The sequence below is a fragment of the Trifolium pratense genome, linkage group LG1 (assembly GCF_020283565.1).
Source record: "Trifolium pratense cultivar HEN17-A07 linkage group LG1, ARS_RC_1.1, whole genome shotgun sequence".
Taxonomy (NCBI): Eukaryota; Viridiplantae; Streptophyta; class Magnoliopsida; order Fabales; family Fabaceae; genus Trifolium; species Trifolium pratense.
The window spans coordinates 23,084,630-23,098,838 of record NC_060059.1 but is presented as its reverse complement, the minus strand read 5'-3'; the positions used below and the strand labels follow the sequence as shown (position 1 = coordinate 23,098,838).

Genomic DNA, 14,209 nt, shown 5'->3' with positions numbered 1-14,209 from the left:
CGGTTAGTCTGATTTAAAAAAAGTTCAAAAATTACTTTAAGTTTCTAAATCTATATTGAACCGATTTAAAATCAACAATTTAAATCGGTTCACCCGATTTAAAATCTTTTTTTTTTTTTTTTTCATTCTCCCCCCCAAATAATACATGATTTAGACATTAAAACAGATTTCCACACACATTCCTTTTAATATTTCAAATACAATCATTCATAAAAAAATATCAAAGAATCAAATTTCATACCAAATTATAAATAAATTCAATTACAAAATATTCATGAAACAAGGTTACCAAAAGTATCATGGATTTAAATATATCTTAACAAAACTAAAGAATGTTACTACCAATACTGCAATACACTATCCTAACCTAAAGCAAAGAGACACAGGTCTGCAAACAGAAGCACAAAACCAAATAGCACCAGCGCCTCAACAAAGAGATCCCTGACACCGCACCTGCACACAGACACAACAAAAGTTAAGTACAAAAATTGCAAAGAAGTGAAAATGAGCATATGGTTATAATACAAAGCACCAGGTAGAGAATCATTTTCACAGTATCTTATTCACATCATTGTCATTATCATTAAATCCTCATAAAAACACAAAAAACAAAGTTCAATCCATAAAAACAAGAACAAGATATAAGTCTAATATTTCAAATAAATATAATATCCAATATATAACTGAAGTCTTAATCTTTCATGATTAATGTCATACCTATTCATGGCATGAAAATGAGCATATGAAAAAATTGATCCACACTTAGAGCAAAACCAGCATTGCATCTATACTGTAGTTTTAGCTTTTCAACATTTTATTTGGAATGGAAAAGTTACCTCACAAATGCATCTGCAATAAAATCATCAAACCCAATCACAATTGCTGCATTAGCCATTGCACGATAAACCAAAATCTACATGAAAGAATATATTAATATTAATTAACATTAGTTGGCTAATGAGCCTCTTGACAAACAGTAACCATCTTTTATCCCCATCTCTTCGAAGTCGTATTGGTAGATTCCACGAAGAAAATCGTCTTTTATCCCCATCTCTTCGAAGATATATATTAATTATAATGTCAAGATAGAAACTGTAAACTGATCACCATATGCAAATATAAAGTAAGTACAAAATTTAATACTCTACCATAAAGATCTTAAAAACCTTGAAATTATTTACCTTTCGCTTGGTGTTACAGAATATAACAGCTTGAGTGATGGTAAGAGTATCATAAAGATCACACAGAGTATCAAACTTCCACTCCTCCCTTTCAACCGCAACAAAAAATTGCTCGATGCCCTGTATTTACGGGGCAAGGTAATTGCATCAATATCCAGTTAAATATCAGAAATCACAAAGACAATAAAAGCAATTGCTTACCTCTAATGTCAATTCATCACGTTTTACAAGGATCCTCACAGGATCTGTCATAAACTTATTTGTCATCTCCAGATTTTCATGAGGTAGCGTAGCATAAATTAAGCAAACCTACACAGTAAACACAACAATTCAGAGACTACATAAATCTGAAAAGAATACAGACAAGAATGTTCATGTTCCACAAGTTTAGCAAAACAAACATCACTCCAGTAACTGGGACCAAGAAACATCCAGTTATGTTATAAAATGAGGTAGAACTTGTACCAAAAAAAAAAAAGAGGTAGAACTTCAGGTAGTTTGGCCAACATAAGTTTGAAATCTAAATAAAGACAACAGATTTATGAAAAACTGTAGCAGAACCTTATCACTTAGGTTTCATTAAAGAACACAAAAATGAAATGATTACAGTTTGCAGATTATATTATGAAAAAAATAAGTATCTTCATTGTTTAATCAAAACATTAAAATGACTCCTTCATACGATGTCCGGTCACTAAATCAAATTAGCAAACAGGAACACTGCACACTTCTTACATCCCTATCTAATAGCACAATTTGCTGAATTGGAAATTGGTATGTATAAAAGACAATGTTCAATATTATTTTTGTTCATTGTCATTGTCAAACCTTAAGATATTGTGAAGTCTACATATGGAAAACAATAAACTAACTATCCCAGTGCACTTTAGTTTAGTTTTAGCATATATATTAAGATATCAAATTGCAGAAATTCCATTCCAAATACAATGACAGAGACGAGGGCATGTAATCAAAAAATAAAAACATAAGATAATGCTTGAAGCCTTGAACCATGACAACAAATAAGTAGAAAAGAAATCAAGCATTGGCAAGTAGAAGCAATGAACTACCAGAATTAGCAAATAGCTCTTGTGCGCAATGTTCTCCTTTTAATCATGTTACAAACTCGGCCATGAGTTCCAGAAATCACATGAACTCCATGCTCAAGTTTCCTTATGTCTTCTCCCACACATTTGCCTCCAATGCAAGCACGGGCTTGTATATTAATGAAATCTCCAATCGCCAATATAACCTTCTCAGTCTGTGAAGCCAGTTCTCTTGTCGGAGACACAATTAAAGCTTGCACCCTGTTCAGAAATTACAAAATTGGACTCACAAATTAATAAACTGATGTACATTGTTCAGAGCAAACACATACATCTTTAATATTATAAAGTTGCCCAAAGATAAAAAAAAATGTCATGAACGGAAGGCCAGAAACATTAACTTTCCATTTACAAATTTAGATAACTGTATCAGAAGATCAATAGTGGTGTATAGTGTATACAAAAATGAATAATAATCATTAATTAATATTCACTTGAAATTAAAAAATAAAATTGTATCAAGTATCTCTAAAGCAAGCAAGTAATTAACCACTATTAACAAACCATAGGTGGGTATTATTATATATAAGAACCTGGAACAAATCCTAAGTAGGGTAACCAGCCCCATCATTAAACTTTCTGTAATGCCATTAAATTTCCTAAATCCACATTATCCAATCCAATATAACACAAACATCAATAAAAATTCAAAACCCCTAATTCCCATAAAAAACACTAATCAACAAATCCAACATAAAATCACCTCTACTCTTCAAATTCCTAATCCAAACAAATCAACAAAACCAAAAAGAGAAAAAGAAGAAGAAAGAAACTCACTCTCTGACGGAGGTATCAACAACCTGACAAACAGTAACCGTCTTTTATCCCCATCTCTTTGAAGCCGTATTGGTAGATTCCACGAAGCAAATCGTCTTTTATCCCCATCTCTTCGAAGCTTCCAATGGCGATTCGCCGGGACTACGGATGTTGTTGCCATCGCCACCGCCGATTTGGGCTCGAAGATAGAAGTGAAAGGCTGGGTTTCGATTTTAGAGAGAGAGAAGGTTCTTCATTGTGTGTGAAATGAAAAAAGAGTTAATAATTTATGTTTTTTTTTAATATTAAATAATTTTTTTAAATCAGGCTAACTGATTTAATTTGTTATTCACTTAAAAACCTGCCTTCCGTGTCCTGTTTTTGAGGTAATTAAATCAGGTGGATGACATCTGATTTAGAATGTATGATTTAATGTTTTTTACACTAGTGTAAGTTTTGTGAATTTCCTGCTCATCCCCTTCGTTGAACACTCCCTCTATGACATTCCAATTCCAAAATCCAGCCAAATTGCTATACAGGTAGTCTAAATAACATGTCCTTTTTTATATTTCAACAATTCATTAAAATATGGCATTCCAAAAACAACACTGCTGAAAATATCAACACCTCAACGCAACACAACCTCCTCCGCTGCCTCTGGTGCTCTGGTTAATAATCCCACTATAGGGATAATAACCTTGATTGTGAATGATGTAAAATGTAACAAACGATGATAGAAGCAACAACTATGATTAACAAATGAATAAAAATAACAACAATTTATCAAGTTCACCATACATCAATAATAAACCATGAAATCACCGGTATCCAAAATAAGGATAAAATACATATAAATAACAAGATCATAAATTAACATATATGTTGTAGTTGAGTCTCTAGCTCAAGGTCACTTAGCACAACATCTACATCCTAGTATTGAGAAAAAGGAGATATCAAACTCTCAACGTAGATGTTTGGTATCACCATATCATCATTGATGTTTTGAATTTTAGGAATGTTAAAAGTATCATTTCTAAAATCATAGATAACCAAACTAGATTTTTTCCTTGTCAAAAACTGCATCAGCACTTGGTCATCTTCCAAAACATATAGTATCCTGCCATATGCATAAAACTCAAGATATGTCATGTTAGGAACACTAAACAATTTAGTCCAAGACTGCTCATTTCCATATTCCTTCATAATCCAAACATCAGAATGGCTGGGACGTTGGGAGACGATGCACAAGCAACCCTTCAACTCTTGGAAGACCATGTTAGATTCGTACTTGTCGTTAGAAAGAGGATGCAAAAGCTTTCGATAGGAATCCTTTTCTAAATCAAGCGAAAGAATGAGCCATAAACAATTATCAACATCATATACCAACCAATCAATGGTGTCGTCATTGACAGATATTCCCACTCGTACACGGCAATAAAACGGGACACTTTGGATCCTTGTCCAATAGTTAGTACCAAGTATATGACTGTGAACATTAAGTTGTCTACTCTTAGCAAAAGAAGCCACAGAAACAGCGACAATCTTATAATTATTGGTGAAACGATGATACATTAAGGTATAATTGGTTTGTACATAGTGATTTTGTGGTGGGTTTTCCAAAGGAGGCAATAACTTAAACTTTCTAATGGAAGGGTTAAAAAAAAGAGCTGACAATTCATCGATCCCAAAACAGAACATGCCGTGACAGGAGGAAACTCCCCCAAAACTAAGTTTTCTAGTAGAAAGGACACTGTACTTTATCTGCCTAGAAGTAATAGTGGAGAGGTTGTTGTTGAAAAGAGAAGACATTAAAAAATCAGTTAGAATGAACTTACGAAAGTAGTAGGGCACAGGAGTTAGGATGAGGTGGAGGCGGTCGTGAAGTGTGGTTGACAATCGAAAGTGCTTCTTTTGAAATTTGGAATCTTGGGAGATGAGATAATTCCATGACTTGCAGACGCAACAGAGTTGGAGGAGGAATTTCACAGGGATCCAACATAGGATTTCTGTAACCAGATCGAACGGAAGAGTGGGCAGAGACGGCGCGTCAATTGAATTGTCTGGAGTTGTGGATGAGGAAGAGATCGGTGTTAGCTTTTCCACCGTCGGTGACTGGTACGAAGCGCCGTTGTTTTCAGCATCGCCTTTGCTACCTGCCGTCATCATTACTCTGAATCCAAAAGCAAAACACGAACGTGGTTTAGATGCTACCAGTGGTAATTTCCCCTAATGAAAGAAATCCATAACAAACAACTGTGAGAAAGAAACTGATATCTGATCAACGAGACTACATTTCAAACTGAATACAAATATCACAAGACTATCTTATTCTTATTTAATATTGTGTATAAGATCAAACTGAGATCAAGAATACAAGGTTTGTCATCAGCTTATAAAAGAAAGAAAGTGCTTCATCAACAAAGGTGATTTTGATCCATCAAAGTGAACACAACACAAATGTCCACAATTAAACAAAGTTTTAGTTGCAGTTACGATGACAATAATATCACAAAGTAGAAAATCACCAAGTTAGTTTACAACAAGAGGCATCATGAAATCAAATAGTTTTTAGAACAAAAACCCTTCATTCTCACTATTTTAGAACAAAAACACTATTGCAGAACCAACCAAAACTACTTATTTATATAACCAAAACAGCTTATTTATATAATCACTTAACAATCAAAACAGCTTAATAAATTTAAAATTCAAAACAACACCAAATCATCAAACAAAGATTCTAGATTGAGAAGGTTAGGTTGTTAAAAATTAATTGCAGTATGTTAGTTTGCTTACCTGAAACGAGACGAAGAGAAAGAGTGAGTGCGGTGCGGTGTGGTGCGGCGCGGTGAGCTGAGCAGTGGTGCGGCTGCGGCGGAAGATTGAACGGCGTTACGGCGAGGTGAGGGAGAGAGATTGAGAGCAGTGAGAGAGGGATTGAGAGCGGCGGCCGGTGGCGGTGGGTGAGAGAGGAACAGCGATTTTGAGAGAGAGGGATCGAGAAAGAGAAAGCAAATTCTAACTCTTTCTAGTTTAGTTTAGATCGCGTAGGTATAATCAAAGTCAGATGTACTTACAAAATTTACTCTGTGAAGTGCGAACTCTTGGATTTTTTTTTTTTTTTTTTGGTCAGGCGAACTCTTGGATTTTATACGGGTCCACATTAATATTTTTTGTTGACTAAATATTAGTATTTGTAGTTCACCATATAAATTTTATCCTACATCTGTCCTTAATTATATCACTGCATATATGTCAATGCATAATTTTGATCATTAATATCTTTAATTGTCTATTAATAAAAATTATAAAAACTTGATATTTTGAAAATACTCGTCGAGACAAATCAAACAAGATCTTATATTTTTTTTTGGTAGGAAACAAGATCTTATATGCTAATATTTACATCTATATATTATTAAAAAATACAGTCAAAGCAAGGTAAATGAATAATGCATTTTTGTCAAACTGTGTCTTATAATTAAGGATGGAGGTAATAATATTTACCATTGAATTTAATTTAATTTTTTTTACAGAAAAATCATCATATAGGTTACGTATATATTATATGTTATGTTATAAAAATTTAATTTATATTTAAAATAAGATTATATTAAAATTTAAGATTTATATTTCAGAATATTTAAAATTTGTTTAGAATATTTATGATTAATTTTTAAAAAAAAAATATGATTTAGAAATCTGTTTTATTTGTAGCTCTATATATAGAGTCATGTAAGCGAGTGTATAAATAGCAAAAATTGAAGGTAAAAAGAGTTCGCATTTTAGATAGCAAACCGTGTCAATGGATTATCTATGTCACTGGACCATCCAGTGACATCATAGCAAGATATTTCTTAAATCCACCACATACAATCTTTTTCATCTTCTTCTTTTCCAGAATCTATCTAAATAATATCTACCATGTTAAAACCACTGTGCAAAGACTACACCGCTGCCTCTGTGGATAACCATTACTAAGATTGGAAATCCATTGTTTCAACAAATAACTAGAAACCGATTCATTGCTTCCTAACTTTTTTTTCTATGAGAACTACAAATTTTTAGATTCTTGTATGCAAACAAAAAAAAACCATAATCTTTCTTTCTGCCTTCTTTCTTTTTTCTCTAAATTCAATTGTTCATAGTTTTTTTTTGGTACCCAAAGCAAAATAAAATACTTGGGAGAAAAATAGTATAGTTTCTTGTTGTGAATAATTTTGTTATTTGAGATTTCATAAAAATTACGGGGTGGCAATTGCTTAGTGATTATTTTGGGTATGATGATTAATGAGTGAACAAGGATCCACCATTGTTGGTGTGAAGAAGCTCAAAAGGAGAGAGAAGATAAGCAGGGGGAGTACTTATATGTGGATAGTCTACCATGTACTTTAATTGATTAGTGGTTCAAACTAATGGGTTCAAGATGGACCAATCTTTTCATGGGTCTAGGCTAAAAGGATCCTATGGAATATTCGTCATAGCTTCCGTAGTTTTTGAATTTTCAATTTTCACATGTGCATCCAATCACTTGGAACTCTATTTTTTCATTGTCCAGACTCCACTGCACACCAATACGCCGATTTCACGGTGTAGATGCATTTGTTGTTGAATTTCCATACGAGATGGAGAGGAAGAAAAGCAAAAGAAGAAAAATAAGAGAGGGGGATGGTCTACGTTGCATCACCATCGTAGGGAAAGGTGTAAATATATATATACATTTACGTATTTTCTATCACAGACTAATTGAGGAATAATGTAGTTATTTTTTTCCATTTATTTCTTCATTTTTTCTCTCTCTACAGCAGTGTTCAAATGGCTTCTACAATATATTCCAACCATGTATAGCACAAGTTTGTATACAATATTTTATTGACTTTAATACAGTTTTGGTTTCCCTATTTTGAAAATCCTGAACTTTTGATCTTCTATTTTAAAATCCAACTTTTTGATCCCCTATTATAGTTTTTTGTGAGTTTTAGTTCCCAACTCAATTTGGTCAAACTTTTGTTTATGTGTCATGCTCATGTGGACAACAACAAATTTTCATGTCATTAATTTTTTTAAAAAAAAAATCAAAGATTATATTTTAAAAGTCTTTAAAAAATAAGATAATTAATTAATAATAATTAAAAATCCAAATATATAATTACTCAAATATATAATTAAAAATCACTGAATTACTCAAATATATAATTTTTTTAAGGATACCCAAATATATAATTAAAAATCACAAAATTACCCAAATATATAATTAAAAATACCTAAATTACTATTAATATATAATTAATAATCACTAAATTACCAAAATACCCAAATATATAATTAAAAATTGTTTCTTCTTTTATGATAAATTAAGAGCGTCTAGGCATCAATGATTGAATAGATATTCCAACGAAGTTGGCACACCTAAACACTTACATCCTATACCTATATCTCATATTAAGATAATAAAAATAGTAAAAAAAATATGTACATGAGGGCTATACCTTACCCCAAAAGTAAATAAAATAAAGTAGTACAAGATAGCCATCCCTAAAAAGGGAATTCACAAATTACTCGAGCTTTCGGTTTGCAAAAACCCCCCTCCCATTTTATTGGGAACTATTAGATGTGTCACCCCTAGAACGAGTGTTATATGGCTGCCCAACACTCCAAGCCAATTGCTTTATTTTCTTCTTTTGTCTTTGAGAAACAACAGGGGTGAAAGGCTTCTCTCTATTTGCCATCGCGGCCCAAGCTTGTTTAATTATTCGAAGGTCTTCTTGAACCACCTCATCATACTCCTCATCCGGCAATATCACAACCCTTTGCGTTGTATCGGGTATAGCACGAGCGGAGGCATCAAAGTCATTAGCCTCCAATACTGCAATCTCTATGAAAGAATTTTCAACTGCTACTGTATCAACGGGCTTCCCTGGCTGCGTTTCTGGAACGCTAGAGGAGTTATCATCTGTTTCCTCTGCTTCTTGGTCCAAATCGTGATTAACAATACCAGCCACATCATTAGTGGTCACTTGTTGCAGCACCGGATCATCAATATGAGTATCTCCAAGAACAATGTCATCCTGAACATTATTTAGCATCATACTAAAGGAGGTTGGATGTTGGACCAAAACTCCGTCAATAGCATCCGGAATTGCGCCATTATCCTTACATGGACTTTTGGGGCACTCTTGTGCTTGTTGGCGTTCCAAATCATGCTTCTCATCCTGCTTATTCCCCTCATGTGTGCCTATCAAATGACTTTTCTCCACTTCAGCCACTTCAGCAGAAATGCTAGGTAAGGTCTTCTTTGGTGCGTACTGCATGTTTGCAGCTTCCTTCTTGATTGTGATTATCTTTTTGGCATGATTATCAACCTTCGCTTCAGACGGTTTCAGCCAGTTACAAGCTTGAACATTATGACCTATAATTCCACAGTGCATACAAAAGTCAGACAAACATTCATATACCACTGCAAGTTTAAAAGAATATCTCTCACGCTCCACCCGAATCTCATCGAAGACGTGACGGGATAGATCCATATCGACCAAAATACGTGCATAATGGCCAAAAGCACGAGTTTTAGTAGCTTCATCTAACGACAAAAGAGTACCGATAGCGCTAGCTATTTCAAACAACGTACGTTGGCGCCAATATTCTTGGGGCAGCTCCATGAGTCTTATCCAAATTTGTGTATGAGTTTGACGCTGCTTGTGTATGGCCAAAAACTGTTTCTTCAAAAAACTGTTCATATGCGTAAAACCTGTTCATATAATTTTACTATTTTTTAAATTATTTTTTAAATTAATTATTTAACTATTTTATTGTTTTAATACTTTTAAAATATTTGATTTTAAAAAATTAATGATTTTAAAAATATATAATTTTTTTAATACTTTTAAAATATAATATTTGATTTAAAAAAATATTTTATTTATTAATTATTTTATTTTTTTTAATACTTTTAAAATATAATATTTGATTTTAAAATAAAGTTAATGACATGGAAATGTGTTGTTGTCCACATGAGCATGACACATAAACAAAAGTTTGACCAAATTGAGTTGAGAGACTAAAACTCACAAAAAACTAAAATAGGAGGATTAAAAGTTGAGTTTTAAAATAGGTTGATCAAAAGTTCAAGATTTTCAAAATAGGAGGACCAAAACTGCATTAAAGCTTTTTTTTTTTGGTTTATTCATTAAAGCCTATTTTATTTATGTCACGAGTTAGTTGATCCTCACATGTACTGTGATTCATATAACCAATCCCAAATATGCTATTAACTCGGGTGTTGTGAGCTTGTTCGCAGATTCATTCTTTTTAGTTTTTAGCAGATTTGAATATGTAATGATTTTGATTGATGTATTATCTACTAATTTAAATGAATGAATATCGTTATTGTTAGTAAAAAAAAATAAAGTATAACCACATACCCAATGGAAAAGGAAAATTTTCCGTAAGTTATAATTTTCTTTACTGATAAAATCATATAAGATAGATTGTGGATATTAGAAGGCTAAGAGACTATTAACACCACAAAAAATGTAGTGCAACAATGGGAACATGACTAATAAATAATGGTGGTTTTTAAGAATTATACATGTCCATAATAGACAACCATATTGATGGACAAGACGCAGCGCCCATGTTAACGGTGGCTAACGTACGGTACAAATCTAATTCTCTTTTTTCTTGGTTTTCTCACTCGTTATATTCTTCTATTTTTTTTGCACACACTTTTTGATTTAAATGTTCATTTTGGCCCTTAAAAATTCAAGAATACCGGAATAGATAATTTGATATGCGGAAGGATTCACACACGAGCGTCATATATTTAATTTTCATTGTTTTTTACAATAAAACAACTTCTCTATCACTCTTTTATTTCTTTTTTTTTTTTGCAACTTATTTCTTATTATTGTGTGTTGATTATTTTTTTGTAGTTGTTTAATTTTCTCCAGATTTTACATATTTTATACGAGTTGGTTTCAAATCAAAATTTGTGACATACGACCAATGCCGATTGCAAAGAATTGTATATTTTTTTATAGTGCAGATTTGTAACCAAAGAGACGATTAAAGAGTAAAAGGAGAAAATCACAAAAACACAGAGGTACTCCTACATCATGATTTTAGAGTTTCTATGATATAAGTTAAAAAAAACATTTACTATTTTATTTCATTAATTTAGTTTTTGGTTATGTTCATTTCTAATTTCCTTTTTTAATTTCTTCTCTACGTTATAGGTTGGTCCCTATTTTTCTTTTTCTTTTCCAAGGAGTATGTGGTGAAAGGGACACAGAAACTTACAAAACTTAATTAAATAAATTCAACATAGAAAAGAAATATATCATGCGAAAAATGCACTACAATGAAAAAAATTCACATTAATACAATAGAGAATGATCACACAAACAACATGCCTGTTTGGCCGCTAGTATATAAAATTTTAGTTTTATATTATAAAAACTAAAATTTGGGTTAGTAGTGCAGCTTGTTGCCTGTTTACCTTTCATTCAAGTGTAATTATCTTCTTGAGACTAATTCATACAATATTGGTAATTATAAAAAAAAAAAAAGAAAAAAGAAATAGTTTTGTGGTGCATATATGAAAAATAAATAAAATGGCACCCAGGGTGTTGAACCCATAGCAAAAAGCCTATGGGTGAAGATTCACACCACTTGGCTGCAGCATGCGTTGTGTCATTTAATGGATTTAAATAATATATATACAAATGCTAAGTTGCTACTATATGAAAATACAAATATTTATGAAATAAAAAATAAAATTTGACGGAAGCCGCGGCACGGCACCTCCCAAGAAGATCCGCCCCTGTGTCTACACATATTTAACCCTACAAGGATTTGTTTAACTAAACCTTTTTTATGTTCAAATCTTTCTCACAATTATATGTCGATAAATAAATCTAAATCTAAACATAGATACAGAATTTGCATAAACTTGACACGTGGTTGGTTGGTTGGACCTAATTAGATATATGTTGAATTTATTTAATTTAATTGGACAATTTCACTTGTTTGATGACAAAATACTGTTTGTTTTCACTTTATTTTATTTACAAAAATACTATCATTATAAAGTTTATGAGCTGGAATTAAACCTCTATGATGCTCTAGACCTCTCTAAATTTTACTTATATTAAATAAAGCAAAGGGAGAAAAAGTTAACTTGCTTACACCAACCTTATAGGAGAAATTCTTCCATAGACACAAATACAAACTATTTGGATTTAGGCACACACACATAAATGATAAAAATTAAATCATAAATAATTTAGTCACATCAATTTATATCAATCAATTTTTTATCTTTAAATTTTAATTAACTTTGTGTGTGCCTAAATCTAAAAAGTTTGTGTTTGTGCCTATAGAAGAGTTTCTCACCTTATAGATATTATAGATTATAGATTATAGATAGATTATAGATATAGATTGCTCCGTTTTGTAATGATCCTTATCCTTATCCTTATCCTTATCCTTATCCTTATACATATTACAGATAGATTGCTCCGTTTTGTAATGATGAAAAATAAGGAACGGGTTTTATAAAGGGATGAAGGGGGTGTGTGTGGGAAAATTTAGAAGTGTGTTAGTATCTGGAAGAGTGAGTGAGTGAATGTTGGGGACTTTAGAGCAACTTTAGTGGGAGATCCTTAGGTGGTGCTTAAATCTAAGCACTAGATCCTTAAATTTTTTCACCACTAAAGACAATCTAGGTGAAAATCCTTAATCCTTATTTCTAAGAATTTGTTGATGTTACACTTTAATTATCACAATGAATATATTATTTTCACTTTAAAAATAGTGTAACCCCAATAATACAAATTTGAATATAAACAATTCGAATTTGAATATTTGAATTGTATTATTATTGAATTGAATTTGTTGATGTTACACTTTAATTATCACAATGAATATATTATTTTCACTTTAAAAATAGTGTAACCCCCAATAAACAATATAAACATATACTTAATTATTTTATTCGGTTATTTTTTTACACAATCAATTTGTATCAATTTGTATTATTATTGAATTATTATTGAATTTGTATTATTATTGAATTGAATATTGAAAGTGTAACCGACATATATGAAACTAATATATATAGAGATGACTTTTCATGGAAATTTCATTATACACTCTCCACCAAAGAAAACAAATTTCATCAAAACACGTTTTTCTTGAGCAACTTTCATTCCAAATGGCACCTAAGCATGATTCTGTTTCTGATATCTCACCTGCAAAAGAGAATTGGAATTTTATTGTTAGAGTTGTACGTTTGTGGTACGTTAAAGACACGGTGAAAGACAAACTACCTTTCTCTATAGAAATGGTGCTAATGGATTCAAAAGGTGATTATAAAACATTATCATTTTACAAATATATTTTTTACATATACAAATTCTTTTTTAGTTGTTTATTTATTTGATTCCATTTTTTTTATAACACTATTGGTTTCATATATATGTAGGGTGATCATATTCATGCAACCGTTCGTCGAACGTTGATCTACAAGTTCGACAAAGAACTGAAGGAGGACAAAATATTTTTTATATCGAATTTTGGAATTGCGTCAAATGTTGGTTCATATCGAACCACAAGACATCCTTATAAGCTGACTTTCCAATTTTCTACTAGAATTAAATTGTCTGAATGTCGTTTTGTGCCAAAAAAATTGTATCTGATTAATAATTTCGCTGATATTTTTACTGGTCATTATGATACTGACTATTTAGTTGGTGAGTTTTAATCGTTTGTTTGGTTATAAAGATAATGATAAATGTGTAATCGTTTACCTAATATAATATAATAACTAATGTCAAATTTTTCACTTAATTTCTTTATAGATATCATGGGGATGTTGAGAGCAGTTGGTATTGAAAAAACGTACCAACGAAATGGAGCTCTTTCCTCTCACATACTCCTCTCTCATGCATTCTCTTTTCTCATGCATTTGACAATTATTTGCATTATTTCAATTCTCTTCTCTCTTTGCAGTTACACTTTAATTATTGAATTATTTTCATTATTGAATTATTTTCGGTTACAATATAACACTAATACAAATTTTGTTTTTTGCACACTCAACCTATAAACATATACTTAATGATCACACTAAATGTATTATTTTCGGTTACAATAGAACACTAATAC

The 14,209-nt window shown here is 31.7% G+C and overlaps 2 protein-coding genes and 1 long non-coding RNA gene across 5 annotated transcripts; 1 reads left to right on the top strand and 2 right to left on the bottom strand.

The window, feature by feature from the left end:
- Positions 1-220: 220 nt before the first annotated feature.
- Positions 221-6,211, bottom strand: LOC123922653 (eukaryotic initiation factor 4A-III-like). Of its 3 annotated transcripts, XM_045975358.1 has the most exons (7): positions 5,840-6,134; positions 4,879-5,213; positions 2,252-2,488; positions 1,383-1,490; positions 1,182-1,301; positions 837-913; positions 221-453 (listed from the first exon to the last, which is right to left on the bottom strand). In XM_045975358.1, exons 4-7 carry the CDS (start codon positions 1,446-1,448, stop codon positions 363-365), a joined length of 354 nt encoding a protein of 117 aa, XP_045831314.1. In that variant the 5' UTR covers positions 1,449-1,490; positions 2,252-2,488; positions 4,879-5,213; positions 5,840-6,134; the 3' UTR covers positions 221-362. The 3 variants fall into 3 exon arrangements, with proteins under 3 accessions (XP_045831314.1, XP_045831310.1, XP_045831305.1); XM_045975354.1 differs by lacking the exons at positions 221-453; positions 837-913; positions 1,182-1,301; positions 1,383-1,490; positions 2,252-2,488 and having other exon boundaries at positions 3,778-5,213; positions 5,840-6,211; XM_045975349.1 differs by lacking the exons at positions 221-453; positions 837-913; positions 1,182-1,301; positions 1,383-1,490; positions 2,252-2,488 and having other exon boundaries at positions 3,778-5,269; positions 5,840-6,140.
- A 2,426-nt stretch (positions 6,212-8,637) lies between these two features.
- Positions 8,638-9,702, bottom strand: LOC123890519. Its single transcript, XM_045940148.1, has one exon. It carries the CDS (start codon positions 9,700-9,702, stop codon positions 8,638-8,640), a length of 1,065 nt encoding a protein of 354 aa, XP_045796104.1.
- An 862-nt stretch (positions 9,703-10,564) lies between these two features.
- LOC123883886 lies at positions 10,565-13,795 on the top strand. The gene is made up of 3 exons (XR_006800512.1): positions 10,565-11,144; positions 13,164-13,407; positions 13,527-13,795. It is a non-coding gene; the product is annotated as an uncharacterized LOC123883886 (long non-coding RNA).
- The last annotated feature ends 414 nt before the right edge of the window (positions 13,796-14,209 follow it).

What these genes read in the sequence shown, in the direction of transcription:
- LOC123922653 (XM_045975354.1), bottom strand. Translation starts at nt 5,209, where the DNA reads ATGATGACGGCAGGTAGCAAAGGCGATGCTGAAAACAACGGCGCTTCG.
- LOC123890519 (XM_045940148.1), bottom strand. Translation starts at nt 9,702, where the DNA reads ATGGAGCTGCCCCAAGAATATTGGCGCCAACGTACGTTGTTTGAAATA.